This window comes from Pangasianodon hypophthalmus, chromosome 4 (assembly GCF_027358585.1).
Source record: "Pangasianodon hypophthalmus isolate fPanHyp1 chromosome 4, fPanHyp1.pri, whole genome shotgun sequence".
Classification (NCBI taxonomy): Eukaryota; Metazoa; Chordata; class Actinopteri; order Siluriformes; family Pangasiidae; genus Pangasianodon; species Pangasianodon hypophthalmus.
The window spans coordinates 21,731,053-21,747,743 of NC_069713.1; the positions used below are offsets into that span (position 1 = coordinate 21,731,053).

At 37.2% G+C, this 16,691-nt stretch overlaps 1 protein-coding gene across 8 annotated transcripts in view; it reads right to left on the minus strand.

The window, feature by feature from the left end:
* Positions 1 to 16,691, minus strand: part of ank2b (ankyrin 2b, neuronal) — a 114,132-nt gene that overhangs the window by 65,729 nt on the left and 31,712 nt on the right. For all 8 annotated transcript variants that reach the window (XM_053233144.1, XM_034303364.2, XM_034303374.2 and 5 more), the window contains exons 2-3: positions 7,779 to 7,880; positions 1,784 to 1,882 (exon numbers count right to left, since the gene is read on the minus strand). In XM_053233144.1, coding sequence (XP_053089119.1) covers positions 1,784 to 1,882; positions 7,779 to 7,880 — 201 coding nt within the window. The remainder of the gene's footprint in view (positions 1 to 1,783; positions 1,883 to 7,778; positions 7,881 to 16,691) is intronic.

The window sequence follows — 16,691 nt, forward strand, 5'->3', positions numbered from 1 at the left end:
TATTAGAGATTTAATGAATAAGCTGTAAGTAATTCTTTGTTGACTCTGCCCAGCCCAAGTCTGGCGAAAAGCTGTACGAGTCGATAGACAAACAATCGATTCACAGTCCGTAGGTAAATTTAATAGATAAATCAGTGACGTAAACAGCGTAAACAGATGCAGACAGACAGTACTTATAAATAGCGTATGATTGAGGCTAGAGTAATCAACAATTTACAACAGAAATTGCATTTGTTTAGAATGCATACTAATTGCTTACACTAAATTTAACTTAAACAAATATCTAATCTCCTATATAAAAATACTATGTAACCCCACACACACAGTGACACAAGCTGAGGCTCAAATTTAAGACACTGCCCCTACAAAGTGGCCATGCAACCCACTGCTACACCGTGCCGTGGATGATTCTACTAGTCAAGTTAACACTACGGCAATGGATCATACTCACTCTAATTGTGATGATTTTTGCATAGAAATTAGCAACAGCAGTTGAGGTAAAATTGCACACAAGCACCGAATAACGAAGTACTTAGTGAATAACAAATAGGCCAGGTTACTCGTCAATTTCTGAACGAGTTATATACTACATTAGTTATGAAAGGTTTCTGGAAAACTCATTAATTGAAGAATGTTTTATGTTGAAACCCATCCTTGATCAGAGCGCGAAGAAATCACATTTAGCTAGCAAGTGTGTAGTTAGTTTGTAGTTAGTGTGTAGTTAATGTTTAGTTAGGCAAACTGACTGTTTTTACCACAGCATTTATTAAACTGGCTAATTACACAATGTGATCTAAATGGGAAATTCCCAAGTCGATTTCTTAAAGGTGAGGTGTTAAAATATGTTATAGGCAGAAAAACCTGATCTTTTGTCATTTATTTTTTAAGGCATAACAATTTATAGCAGTTTGGAATTTACTCCAAAATATGTTCCAGATCTTTTCCTGATGACTCATCGTAAGGGTAATGTTTCTGTCAGTGACTAATGATGTGAGATTTTAACATCAGTGCACCACACTGTGTGCTAGAATTGGCCAGGCTTTAGATACATTCCAAATTCCATACATACCAATTAGTTACGTGAACTTCAGCCCTGTATGTTCACAATCCTTGTGTTAAGACTTTGAAATACAAGAAACATAAACTGAGATGTATTGATATGAAATTTTTTGACAATACAAAAAAAAAAAACCCTTAAAACCAAAAACTTAAATTTTAAAACCAAAAAATCCAAATTTATTTAGTTTGTTAGTTAACCTTAAAAAGAAAGTGAGGCAGTTAGAGTCTTCAAATGTTTGTGTATCATTGTTTTAAGCAAATGTTATGTAACATCCTATCTTGGGTTCCAGCAATTAAGAACATATCTTACTTGCGCACATGAGATAAACAGTCTTGTCCTGAAATAGATTAGTTCTGTAGAGGCAGAAATAATTGAGCTGGTTAGATAAGTCAAGTCACTAATGTGATACTGTAACATTAAGCCAGAGTAAAACCTAACAATAGTTCATTAGCCCAGGAATCATGCTATTTCCCTAAGGTCCATTTCACTCCATTGGCTCAGTGCTCAGATGACACATCCCAATAATAGCTAGTGAGTAGTCGGTATGTTTTCATGTGGTTGCCAGTTCTAGATATTACCAACTGTCAAGGCACTGCTGCTTCAAGGGCCCACCTGTATATAACATTGCAAACCTTTCAGCAAAAGCACAGCAAGCCGTAGTCTCTTCTCATTCCTCTCACAACTAATCCTGCTACAATTTATTAATCTTCAGGAAGAACTCACCTTCGTTGCAGCATCCACTGCGGCGCCTCTATCCAGCAGCTCCTGAACAAGATCCATGTGCCCCTCCTTAGCTGCCAGATGCAGAGCATTGAGTCCATTCTGTAGAGACAAAAAAACAGTGAGGAATCAACCAGGATCATATGAAAAAAAAGAGAGGCAAACAAACCAAGTTTCTGTGTACCTCCTTATCCATTCCCTAATGTGTGTCCTGACTGGAAGACTTTACAACACTATTACACACAAGAGGTTTGACATAAATATCAAAGCAGATATGGATGATCCCGTTTATGCTGTGTCACTTTGGCACAGGGAGGTGCCAAAGGATTTTGAGGGTTCATTCAAGATATTAATAATACTGGCAATGTCAATGTATCTGGCAGCCCCACACTCAGTTGAGTAATATAAGTGTACCTTACATAAGATTGATATATAGGTTCACTGATGCCAAGCACAAAATGTGACATATTCCTTCAAATTTCATTTAAGCTATTTTTTTTAATTTAACAGAAGACCCTAAAATGCACCACAGAAACGAATGCACTAGCAAACCCATAAAAAAACTTTTAGTGCACTCCAAAACAACTACTCTGAATAAAATGGCAGATGAGCTGTATGCCCTAGGAAATCAGAGACACTGCTGCTAATCCAGTTCTACTAAGAATATTGATGTGTCTTCCCTCTTTTGTTGCAACAAAAGACCATAGCCCTATTCAGACTGGATTATATTTCCATGGGGAGCTGAGGTAATTCCATCATTTGCAGGTGCTCTTCTGGGATTTTATTTCCATCCAGATTTGCTATGTCTGTGTTTTCTCACTCCTCCCCTGAGAAAAATACAGACCAAATTACCTACTGTTTTTTGCCTAACACTTGACCACTGATGCTCACTGTATTAAGTTGCCTAGTGCACATCTTCTCGAAATGAGAAAAAGCAGAATGTTTTGGAGATGTTACTCAGCAGCTTACTTTGTATTGGTTGTATAACTTAATCTCTATGCTGCATACATTGGAAACCCATTAGCAGGAGAACTAAAATAAAATCAATCAGCAAAGCACAATACCAAATGTTCATTAAATGTGCTTTTATAATGATAGCTATAATAGGCTATAATATAATACTACAATACCGGCAGGTATAATGCCACTTTATATTCACATATACAACTTTCAGTTTCTAGAAATTAATAAATGAGCAGTTTTATCACTGTAGGTTCATTAATCATCTAACATTAGATGCTGCCAAATAAATAAACACGATCATACGATCATGTCGGACACAGTCATCTGGGTTTGTAGACAAAACAGCCTGCAGCAACTTTAACTGATATCCAGATGTGAAAGTTTTGTCAGAGACATGTCAAAAAAAAGATATTACAGATATCAACCAGTGAAACGAATTGTATGAAAACTTTTTTTTTTTTTAATTTGAGGAATATTTTTCAGTGTTGTTCAATGCAGCTTTGCGAGGATTAAGCCCAGCCAACGAGTTTCAGTTCAGCCACTCACAGCAAAACTTTTCACAAGTGTAGACCCTCTGTTTGGAATGTTTAGCTACAAAAAAAAAAGAAATTTAAACATAATACAAAAGCTGAGAGAAGACCTCATGACATGTCATTATCAAGCTACACTATATGTATAAGTTTGTGGACACCTGACCATCACACTCATACTGTGTGTGGGCATCCATAAACTGTTGCCACAAAGTTGGAAGCACACAATTGTATAGAATGTCTTTGTGTGCTGTAGCAGTACAATTTCCCTTCACTGGAACTAAGAAGCCCAAACATATTCCAGCATGACAATGCCCCTGTGCACCAATCGAGATCCATGAAGACACGGTTTGCCAAGGTTGGAGTGGAAGAACTCAAGTATCCTGCACAGAGCCCTGACCTCAACCCCACTGAACACCTTTAAGATGAACTGGAACACTGACTGCACCCCAGTCACCCCTCGCCAAACATCAGTGCCTGACCTCACTAATGCTCTTGTGGCTGAATGAGCATAAATCCTCACAGTCATGCTCGAAAATCTAGTGGAAAACCTTTCCAGAAGAATGGAGGTTATTATTACAGCAAAAGGGGACTAAATCTGGAATGGGATATTCAACAAGCACATATGAATATAATGGTCAGATGTCTATATACTTTTGGCCATATAATGTATTTCTTACCCATAAAAACAGGATCACATCATCAGAGGTGCTATGTACTGTACTGAGGCAAAGTTTTGCTAAAATCAAAATAATATTAGGGGAAATTATGAGATTTTTTTCATGCACATACTTTTTTATGTTAATGAAAAACTGTCACATCACCAGCAGATTACAATATATTCAACATGTGGCATGCCTTAACATGGTATAAAATTTCTTGAAAAATAACGTGAATTTAGATTTTTTTTCTTTAATAAAAACCAATATTGTTACTGGTGTTTAAGACATCTTATATTTGCCACAAAATATAACATAACATGTAGTATATTACACATACTTTCCTCCACTTTGGGACAGAACCCAATCACTGAGCAGAGCACATTACCCTCTGTATCAATCTATGTAAGTCTGTGAAAAATGATGTTTCTAATCTATGACTGTCCTCTGAGAGTGGTGCTGTACTGCAGGTGGGCAAAATTTATGAGGATCTCTGCTGCTCACATTCAGAGGCACTTAATCCATCTCTCTGCATACACCCCCACTCTGTCCTACATTCAGCCACCAGCAGCAACACAGCAGTTTAATCACACCAGACCAAGCATGGAAGAGCACCTGCCGAAAAGCTAAATTTGATTACCGTGTCCTCTCAAAAGCTTATTCTGTTATGCTACATAATTGCGGAGATCTGATTTAACACAGTGTTCCTAGTCATCTGTTCAGTTGGACAAGAACGAAATGTAATTTGTGAGAGATAAAAAAAAAGTCCCTGAGTGACTGACTGTTATTCTGACTACAGCAATCACTAACAAATCAACAGTGGATATCTTAATTAATCTGTAATTACATGTAATAACTTTATGTAATATGGCAAATAAGATGTATATCTACTGTGCTATAATAATGAAATGATTAATTTTAAATTCAGGGGAACAGTAAATGATGAAATAAGTGATATGTTTCCGGCAATCATGACATCAGTCCCTGTGTAATGCCTAAACCCAAAAATAACCTGAGGTAAAGACATATATTTTACTGGATTTATGAGCAGAGATTAATTTGCTACAGCACAGCTAGATGCACATGTGAGGATTTATTGATCATAATGTCTGATGTGTGACAGATCACTGTCAAAGGAACTGACTCCTAAATCACATAGGAAGGAATGACAGTAATGGGGGAAACAAACAAATATTTACAAGCGTTCTTTTGTGGTCTTTTGTGTATTTTTCTAAATCTTCATCAGAAGATGATGAATAGAGGTGAGAAAACCAACGAATTTATTTATGTCCTGGGGAGTAGTATTTCCTCCGTTAGATTTAAAATAAAATGGTTAGCACATGGCAGTTAGAAATAAAAAAGTGAATATGAAGCAAGTCAAAATTATGTTTTGATTAAATTAGGGATTAAAAAAATTATAGAGCTTCAAACCAGTGCAAGACAAATGTCTTTCTCTCTGTAAATTGCATTTATTTAATGTTTTTAATTATTTTTTTATGACTAATCATTTCATTCTCTACTGACTGAGCCGGTGCAGTGCAGCATGTGAGTCTTTCACTCACTAGAGACTGAATTATCTCTCCACATAGGTCATGGTTCTAGTGTTTCAAATGCCTGGTCAGAACAAGGACACCACCCACACGTGCATGCGTGTGCTTTTACATATCTGTGAACGAACTATCTCCAAATTTCCCTTACCATTTTGGTTGTAATGATTTAAAATATTAGTGACATGATTGCAGGTTACTCCTGGACAGCGGATAAGGAGGGAACACTCAACACCCCAGTCAGAATGTGACATGTGACTGGGCTTTAACTACTGCATACACACTGTTTCTATGGCGCCGTTGGAAATTTGCTATCTATCTGTCAATACCAGATGATGAAATACATGGTAATACATTTCTAAGTAAATGAATGCTACAATAAAAAAAGATTAAAAGCTTTGTTTTTGCAAGGTTTTTATATAATTAAATGCAAAAAAAATCATGTGGCAAAATATTTTAGCATGTGTGATCTACTTTTCCTGTTTGATCACAGCAATTTTGAGGAATTTAGCTAGAAAATCTAACCAGCCATGTAATCCTATAGACATAAACACTTGCTGTCAAGGGTGGTAGTTATCAGTAACATATCTCTTTCCATCACGTCAGCAGATATGGAGATCAAGTAAGAATATATGAACACCAGGTTTCACAAGGATAGATGTAACAGGAGTGATAGGAAATATGATAAGCAATGTCTGATATGCAGGCTTTGATACCGGAGATTGGACAGGATCAAGCTGAGAGGAGCTGTATCTGATTAATTCAGATACAGAAGAGTCTTTTAGAAGGAAGCTGTTGAGCAAGTGCTTTGAAACACTTGTGAGGCTTCATTGTGAAAGAACCAATAGAACGACTGGGGAAAGTCATTTCTAGGTCTTACTGAATTTGTCATTAAAATGTTGGAAAGTCCACACAGTCTAAGCACTTGGGCAAGAAGGCTAGATGAATTTAGGTTTGTAAAATAATTTAATAATTAAGCTCATCACTATGAGCACAGAGGTGATGTAATGGAGTGAGTAAGTGGTGGGACTTGCCTGGTCATTAGAGGTTTTCCTAAAAATACTCCTTAAAAAAAGCACTGGAAGTACCAGTGCTATTGTGGGTCATTTAATTTGCACCATTTTATGCAGTTAATTCAGTTCTAAACACACATCAAGACATTTTATTCGCTGAGATTTTGATTTTGAACGACTTTTTTAAAAATTCTCTCTCGGAGCACAGCATGTGCTTCTGTTTATGTTTTGCCTTTGTTTTGGTTTTGGTCCTGTCTCTGCTCCATCATGTCATTGGCTTGTTCCTCAGGTGTGTTCACCTGTTTTGTGTTGACACTTGATTTATACCCCAGTGTGTCTATGTCTCACTACAAAATCTTGTCAGCTGTATCATGCATTTGTGAATCTTGCGTTTTCTAGCTTTCTTTCCTTGTTCCGACCCTCGTCTGTGTTACTGTTCTTGATTAAGTATTATCCTTGTTTATTGCTGCCCGCCTGTGTTGTGATCACCACAATGGCGTTGATTACGATTGTCTTATTCATCTGGATGTTACAGATTTGCAATTCCAGTGACAGCCACTTTATTAAGAAGAGCCCTTTGATATATTATTTTTATGTGATTTAAGTCATTTAATCAATTTTATCTGCAAAGTTGCTTAAGTCTAAATATATCAAAATGCTAGGTCAGTGCAAGGATACATGCAAAGAGCCAGGTTAATTTCCCTCCAAATTTGCATTATATTGCCAGTCATCTCTAAAAGTAAGCAAGGGAAGCCCTTGGGATATACTGACCTTTGGGAGTTAGCTCAAAGTGTTACTGTAGCTTGTTGCTAAGCAACACCCTGCTTCACTGATAGCAACATAAATGATGTACTAATCACATTTGTTAACTTGAGATTTTTACATCATCCATCACAGGACAGGCACAACTGGATTCTGGAAAATACATTATGTTTAACATGCTGCTAAGACAACACTTACATAGCAACCCCCTTACCAAAAAAAAAAAAAAAAAAAACAGTTTGGTAACTGATTCAGGAGAAAGAAGCTATTTAGATACATGTTTCTTTTTCCCTCTTCACTAGAAAGGTCACATGTGTCATTTAGGACTGATGGACTAATGCTTGTGCCGCAACCCTTCAGGCATGATTAGTTATTGAGCTAAAACACAGGATTCAGGCAGGGGAATACAATATAGAGTCTACTAATGGTGGACTCTATATCACACTATAGTATCACACTCAGTATCACACTAATGAATTCATCTAGTTAGGGATTATACTGTGTATTTTTGTGAGAAATCTAACCTGATTGCAAGTGCTGATGTCCACACCGCCCTTCAGGTACTCCAGAACCTTATCGATGTTCCCAGCTCTCGCAGCCCGTAAGAAACTGGTGTTGCTGTCCGACTGGATAATAGAAAAGAGAAAATGTTATTATTAGTGAGGATTCTGCCAAATGAAATTAACCAATTGATCAGGGGTTAGAAATCCTGCCACAATCATGTTTAGTATTCTGGATAACAGTTTAATGTGTTTTTTTAGTTTAATGAGATGGCAGCTCATTATGAAGACACACTTCGTTAAGCTTACCATCCCAATGCTTTACTAATATCATATATAACTCAATAGCGGTACAATGAATTTTCTTTTTAATATAATGCCACATAAGCAATATCAAGTGATTTTAACAATATTTTAAAATAATTTGCTTAGTCATTTGGATGGATATGATCACACATGGTTCTATTTCAGATGCTGTGTTGCTGAAGAGACTGCTTGTATTTAAATAGTGTACAGCAGTGTAGAGCCATCTGGAAATGAAAACTGATCTCACTAATTCCTTCTACATTTCACCAACTAGGAATGCAGCCTTTTCCTAACTCCTGTGTTTTGTGATAGTGATTCATTACAATTCTAATCACATACCTTCATGACATAATTGCAGTATTGTACAATAATCTTTATTACTGCTTATAATAGCAGGACTTGGTTTACTGTATCAGCTGCTTCCAAAAACACAAGGTGACACTGATATATATATAAAAGCGCATGACTATGCAAGTATCAATATGATAGTCAGCACATTAATAGTTATTTCCCTAGTAGCAGCAAAAATCCAAATGAATGCTGTGTAAAGTTGCAGCGCATAAATAGCAAGAGGACAGGACATGGAACATTGTGGACAGGACATTATATATATATAGGAACATGACTAATGATAGTTAAGCTCTTTAAAAAAGTACTTTTAAGTTAAAAATGAAGTTAACTAGCTGGCACAATGCATGTAGCTTGCTAAGTGCTACTGGCTATGAAATTACACTAGCTATCTAGTTAACTCACTAGCTTCTCCAATCAATCCCCTTTCTCTAATCTCTCTAATAATGCAAATTTGACAGGACAATAAGTTTAGACAAGCCTATGCTCTCTTACAGAAAGTATGTATCAGCTGATATTCTGTCAGACATGTCCTCAGACAAAACAACCTGGATATGAAACATAAGCTTGAATAACCTTACTGTATTTTGCAATTATATAAAGATAGTTAACTAAAAATCACTGTGATAGTTAGCTAGCTAGCTACCTAGCTATGCCATTGGGGAGACAAAAGTTTGTTAGCAAAAATAAAATCTGACATTTTAGAGAAGGTATGTGTAGATACACAATTACATTACTTTATTGTTACATGAAATATAATTATGTGATTTCTCCATATGTCCCTCCTCAAGCTGAAACTGTGTCCAATGATGTCAAAGCCATATACTTAGCCATATATCCAAGCTGCACAGCAATGTCCTGACTTTCAGCTCATAGGCTTAAAAGCAGACATATTATGGTTAGCTTCAGTGTAAAACACCTGATAGACTAAAGGATAAAGTATGTTAAAAATCAGAGCATAGCAGGACAGTCTCAAAACTCCATGAACAAAAGCAATGGGTATTTAGCCATTTTCTCTGCATATTATATTGGTGGTGATGGGAGTAGTGTAGCTAACTACACATGGCCCCTAAATGAAGATTGTCCTTGAGATGCCTGGACTAAACGGTCTTCATTTTCAACAGAAGAGTGTCCGCAGTGACTACATTTTCACAACAGCCAAATATTTGTGACCCCTAAATGCGAGTGTAACAATATGACAATGAACTGAACTGTAAATTTAAATGTTTTGGATGCAAAAGATGCAAACGGGTTTTAACTGCATTTTTTATTTTTTCATTTATTCAGAATATGCATAAAAATATTAGTGAATACATAATATTTGGTCCAATTATGTCTTATGATTAGCATTCTTGAGCATTCTTATTTCAGTATGAGATTCCCAGACCAGCAGGAGGATGAGATATGGACTACATAGTGTACGTGCAGATGAATCATTATTTCCAGAAACAACAGACATGCTGTGAGAACACTTCAGACAAAGCACTTATTCATTTAAGGGGCACACAATCAAAGCTGTGTGTGTGTGTGTGCAAATTGCACCAACAGTTATGGTTTTAATCAGTTTCATTTATAGAGTATCTGGTGTGATCATCTTGAAAGGGAGGACATAAATCTGAGCATACCAAAACCATGTTGTTAGGTTTTTGTTTTTGTTTTTTTTAATCATTGCCAATTCACATGACAGCCACCAGCCAGTGTGTGTGAAGTCTATCGTTCTTTTTCTTCAAGACACATGAAGCCAGCTATAGACAAAATTGCTTTATTATTCTCAATCCTGTCAGTATATGTATATGCAATTTATGTATGAAATGAAAAATATGAATTAATAAATGTATGAAAAAACATAGTCCAAATGAGTTCAAATATCTAGGAAAACAGATATTACTGAAAACAGCTGCGTGGGTGTGTGTGTGCGAGAGAGAGAGAGAGAGAGAGAGAGAGAGAGAGAGATAGAGAAAGAGAGAGAAGCACAGGCATGGTTTAAACCAACAATTCAAACAACTTTAATGGTGTACTGGTTTTCAGTGCAGCAAGCCACATGTTTTTTACTCTAGCCACAACTTTTACTCTAATGACTATCTGCTCTCATTGTCAATTTAGACAAAAGAGTTGCCCAAACGCATATAAGAAGAATTCTCTCTTTGAGAATGACGCAACCTGTTTGTTTTGGTGGTGCCACTCCCTCAGGGGGTGGCAGCAGGCGCCAGGATCCAAGCTGGGCATGGATACACCCTGCTGTGCCTGCTATATACACAGGAGCATCCCAGGATAACACTCAGGAGAGTTAACTACTGTATCTCTCCAGGGAAGTGGGGTGATATTCAACCAACTTACACATCTTTGCTCTCAAATGTCCTCTAAGCTTGCTTTGTCTTAACATGTGAATAGAGTCTGTGTTAGTCCTGTATTAGTCTAATCTATTTAATTCCTATTCATGCCTTACTGGCTTTGCACATTAGTGACTCTCTCTGTATAAGTAACATAACTACATGTAAAGCACATGTAAAACTGCTATAACTTCACAGATCTAGGTAAAACATAATGTATATGATAAAATAATGGATAACTGCTTGACCTTGTGTCAGAAATTAATGTAATGCACCATTAAAAGCAATCCACACCACTCATTGTATGATATCATTTCGCCACTCATTGGCAAAAAAAAAAATAAAAAAATCACAGCAGTGAAAAGGGTGAAATACAATGTTCAAACTGTATTGCTTTTCAGTGACATACAGAAAATGCTCCACACTGAAAAGCAAAACCTTCCTTCAACATTTTCCATAAAATACTGCCTCATCTTATGTAAATACTTCTTCACAACTCCATTGTAGTTATTTAATTCACTAGTTAAAAATTATGTTCATCTTTTTCAAATATGTTCTTTCCAAAAAAAGAAAAATCCAGTTCACGTGTTGAACAAATAGATTCTATGTGTCACAACAAATCACTGAGTTTCTACACACAAATCAGACAGCTTGTTACTGACAATAAGGGAGTGGGCTGATTTCTTTTTTTTCTGCATTCATGAAATGAAATCAGATTAGATTAGCTGTGTGGAATATAGAAGAGAATTGTTACAAATTCACAATAGTACCAGTGACAAAGCAGCAAAACCCCCTGATAATATTCAGAAAAAGCCCCATTATGTTGCAAAGTCATACATTATCCTCAGCTAATCATCAATATGCACTACAGATAAAATATCTGCAAACAAATAAGGTTTTGTGCCCCAGATCATAAGCGAGAGCTAGGGAAAACTGGCTGATTGTCCTTAAACTCCTACATAACATATCTGTAGTCTTTCTATACAGCCAAGAAAGCTTAATAATTTTCCTAAGAATGACAGAAAAAATTTAACCTATGCAGAGACCTAGGACTGCTATATGAGTCACTCTTCTTATAGAGAGCTAAGTAGTAAAAGGTAAGTTAAACCAATCATTTAATACTTGACCCATACAAGCTAACGAAATAGCTTTCATATTATTATACTTTATAAGGCGAGGAGCATGGTTTAGTGTGATCCACCAAAGCCTAGGAGGTAAAGGTGAGGTGTATTCATGGTCAAGTACACACATATAGCTCCCACTCGATATATGGGCCAACAACATAAAACAACATTTCCTGTTGAGTAATTTTGGGAACCAACTGGCTGGGGTTTGTTCAGTTAGCTGACTTAGGACTCAGGGGACACTGACAAGTAGGGTGATATGAGGTGTGCGGTGGATGCACTTCCTGGTACGTCGTGTGACTGTGACCAGATGGAGGCAAGCAACGGGGTGCCCCTTGGGTGGAGACCAAAAAGAAGGTGATACAGTGAGACATGGTGGGGGGGTGAGAGGACCGTCCAGTGCTGTACATCAGCCATCACTCTCTGCTACTATTTATTGGGATGTCCTTTCACTCTCTGTTCTGACCACAATCTCCTGCAGTGAATCCACTACATGAAGGATGCCAATGCACGGATTACTCATTGGTATCTGGTAATGGCTTTCAACCTTTTAACTTCACAGTGATCCACAGGCTGAGTGTGCATATGGTAGTGACTGGCTTTTTCCCCCTCCGGCCTGCATCATTTGGTAGGGGTATGTGGGAGGCAGGGGCTTGTTTTCTTGTTTTTACATTACTGTCCATCTACTGTGCCAAGTGCATGAGCACAAATTAAAAAATCTCATGTGTCCTCTTGCCTTGAGTCTGCTCTGTTCTCTTAGCAATGTACTGTAAGATTGTTACACAGACAAACTCATACATAAGAACAAAAATATCAGCACTCTCAGCTTGCAGAGAGCGCACTCTTATATCTTAGCTTGAAGGCCAATGAGTGACTAGTGTTGCATAAACCATTCATCCACAGAGAGCTCATCTGCTCTAATCAGTCCACTGATTAGAAGGAGTTATGAATAATACAGCATTTCCCTGAGTAACATTGCTGAAAACATCCAAGCCCTGCCTAGTGACTAGAGAGACCACTGTCTCAGAAACCATGACAGCAGAACCTTTCATTGGGCGGATACAGTATGCTCTTATAGCAGTTATGAGTGTTTTTTATTTCAAGTTGTGTTGTTGCCTAAGAGATGAATAACATGAATCATTTTCAGAATCATACTGAAGTAAGGTTTTTCATGGAGGTGCTGTATAAGCCATAGGCGACATCACAGTCAGTTTCCCAGTGACATTTTATACTCTTATATAGCAAAAGGTTCATTTGAAAGAGACGAATATATAGAACCAGTCAAACCTGAACAGTGACTGAAGAATTGGAAGACATAAATAAGCCACATGTAAAAATGTCCCTGTGAAATGAACCTTCTCTACACCACCCAGATATGCGGTCTTCTTAAAATGGAGCTTGTGTAAGCCTGGATTGTTGTTCATTATCCATAGCCACTGCATCCAACTGCCGAGTTTTTGATTGGACTACTTACATTTATCAGGCAAGATAAATGTCCAGAAAATCTTGAGTACACACACACACACACAGACAGTGTGTGGCACCTGCGTATCATTAAAATCTATTTCTGGAAATCCTATCATCACACTGAAGCATGTGTGTTCACATGCCACCCAGCAACTATCTGCATGACATTCAAAGTGCCTTTGGGGTGCCCAGGGTGCCCATAAACAAAATAACACTCTCCAGTAACAATCATAAAGTCTTCCTCTTAGGTAGGGCTGCAACAACTAATTAACAAAATCAATAAAATCAACAATAAAAATGGTTGGCAATGAATTTCATTATCAATTAGTTGAACCGAGTTGTGAAGCTCGCTGTGACACACGCTACGTCATCTCATAAAAACACATTTGATTGAAATGGCACTCACAGAGAAAACAACAGAACCTTCTCTACAGTATGGAAACTCTTTACAGTACACTACTCTGCTGGCCTCATGGCATAACTTCTATTTTAATGTGAGTAATGTCATACTTTTGTGAGAACATGAGAAACAGTGGAAGCATGCTTGAACCATCCTCACTAACCGCCTTGTACTGAGTTTTCCAACCTCATCCAGTTTTCTGGCTGTATCGCACATTTATGGTTATATATATATCTAACTTTCCTGCCCTATCAGAAAATATATTCTCGTGCTACAAATAGGGAGCTGTTGTATGACAAGTCAATGGTTTGAAAATGAACATTGTCTCAGTTGAATGATTAGTCTTCAAAACCCAACTCATATCATGCAGTGCTATTTGAATCAATTAGCTTGTAAGAAGTTAAGCTATTTTTCCAACCCAGTAGTGCTGATAAATGATTGTGTATTCGTAGCATACACAATATATTGTATATTTTTAATATGTCTTGTGTGTCATCAAGTCTCCATTATGCTTCTGGTTCACATCAAAGTTGATAACAAAAAGAGTCAAATCACTAATTCTGGGCAATAAAACCTAAGAGTCAACCCCAAAGCTTTGGATTCTACACACAGAAAACGTTTCACCTCGCGTACACACACGGCAAGCTAAGTGGATTTAGCATCGGAGAGTGTCAGTTAGCGACATAGGTAAATTTATATTTTGCTTTTATTTTGAATTTGTCTGTTTGGAATTTGAACAAATCAGGGCTTGAAATACATAGTTAAGAAGCGTACAAAATATCATCACCTTGCGATGCTTAGTTTGAGTGTCTCATTTGGTTGACATGAGCACTCGATAATATTCTCGTGCTGTGACATTATTTGATAAATGTCAGCAATGTTGTATTGTAGCTTGTGATCTGCTATTTAATTAAGCCTAGTTAAGAAAGAGTTCTGTATTAGCACTGCAAATAAATAATTTTTAAATATATATTTGTATTTAATATATTTTTAAAAATCGGGTGATTAATCGATTATCAAAATAATGGTTAGTTACAGACCTAATCTTAGGCTAACTGCATCAGAACTAAAAAAAAAAACAAACAAAAAAAAAAAAATCCCAATAGAAAGGCATCAGAATGCAAGAAGCAGTGAATTATACTTGATTATAATAGTTCTGTCAGTAGTCAGCATCTTATACTGGAGAAATGCTTTGTATGCCACACACATAGAAATACACTTCTAAAGAACTCTAGCTGGAGCAATCTGGCTAAAGATGAATTGATTGTCCTGGTTTGATTTATACCACTCAGCCATGTGACATGATTTGATTTCATCTCTTCAGCAATACCCCAACCTCAAGGACACAGGATGTGATGAGAGGACAGTTTATCTGAGTCACTAGCCATCACAGCCAGAAGGCTGAAGCACAGTTTGACTGTTGAGATGAGCAGGGATCCTGGCACTCACTCCACTTTCCTTGTCTTTGGACAGCAACAAGGTCTAAGGTATTAAAGGTAGCATATTTTATTAACATACAAGATGGCCCCCACATGCAGTCAGTCAGTACGTTAGTAGTGCATGGCAACAGGAATGAAAATGGAGGTCCTGCTGCCCTGCGAGTTTCTTCTGACCCCAACCATCCTCTGACACATTTTTCCAGTTACAAAAACTATTCAGACTCTATAAAAAGTGTATAAAGTTAGGGGATTCTGTCTCATGCTAGAGTTTGGCACTTTGGTTTTAAACAAGATAAGATCTTAGATCCAAGATAGAGATGTACTTTTTCTATGTTATATTCGTCTCCGTTTTCCACCACATTTTTGTAGTTCACTACATAGGGTAGAGTGTACTGCTGCCCCATCCAGGGTGTATTCCTGTCTCATGTCCAGTATTCCCAGGAATTCATACACTCCAGATCCACTGAGACCCTGACCAGGATACAGAGGTTGTTCTGTGAGAATTTGGCATCTCATTCTTGTGTAGTTTTAAAGAGGAGTTTACACAGTGTACTTGTGCACATTTGTATGATATATCCACGCCTCTCCACAATGACAAATAATATTTGCATAAAATCCAACATTTCACACATTGATATGGAAACCCAGCAGCCAGGGATGCCTCAGCCTTGACTTGCCCCTAAGGGATATTACTTTTACCCTTCCACATGTACTCAAGGCATGCAGATGAGTATGTGAGCAATGCAATGTCCTAAGAGAATCCAAAGATTTCTACAAAGAAAAACCTTCATTTTTAGCAGAAAAGTAGACAGAAAGAGGGCATTAAAATACAGGATTCTGAATAATTAATAAATAACAATAAATAATTACCACGATAGCACATATATAGAGCACATAGATTTTGTGTATTGTGAGAAACAGCTTCAATGGATAAAACAATAATCTTTACATTAAAACATCCTACTCTGCTCAGCCAGGTGGCTCACTCTTCCTAACCTACAAACACAGTTTTAGACACTTAAAATAAGGCACATACCATAAAACACACTTCCTCTGTCTACCTCTATCCGGTCAGACCACTTCCATACTGTCAGACAGTGTTCTATTTTGAGGATAGGAAAGTATAGTGTCATGTAGGAATTTGGTGCATCTATGTATCTCATATTTATTTCTATGTATGTTGCAAATGAGCCAGTGGTCAAATCAGTTCTGTAACTGTAGTATTGTATCTAAGGAATCTGTTTGGCAGTCTGAGAATCCCCAAGTATCACCAAGTGAAAGCTGCAGACCTGCAGAAATCTACAGTCAGATCATCCAATCTGTACACTGCAGTTGTGATTTTCAAGCAGGAAATATGAATTGGCAAAAATAAAGATAAGTGTTTGAACATGTGCCATTCTGCAACTGTATGGATCTGATCAACTGTTCAGTCACATAACCAATTCACAGAGGCTGGCAAAAATAGCAATAGAATAGAACAGCCATAAAACATATCTGCACAACATGTAAGTATGAAAATATGT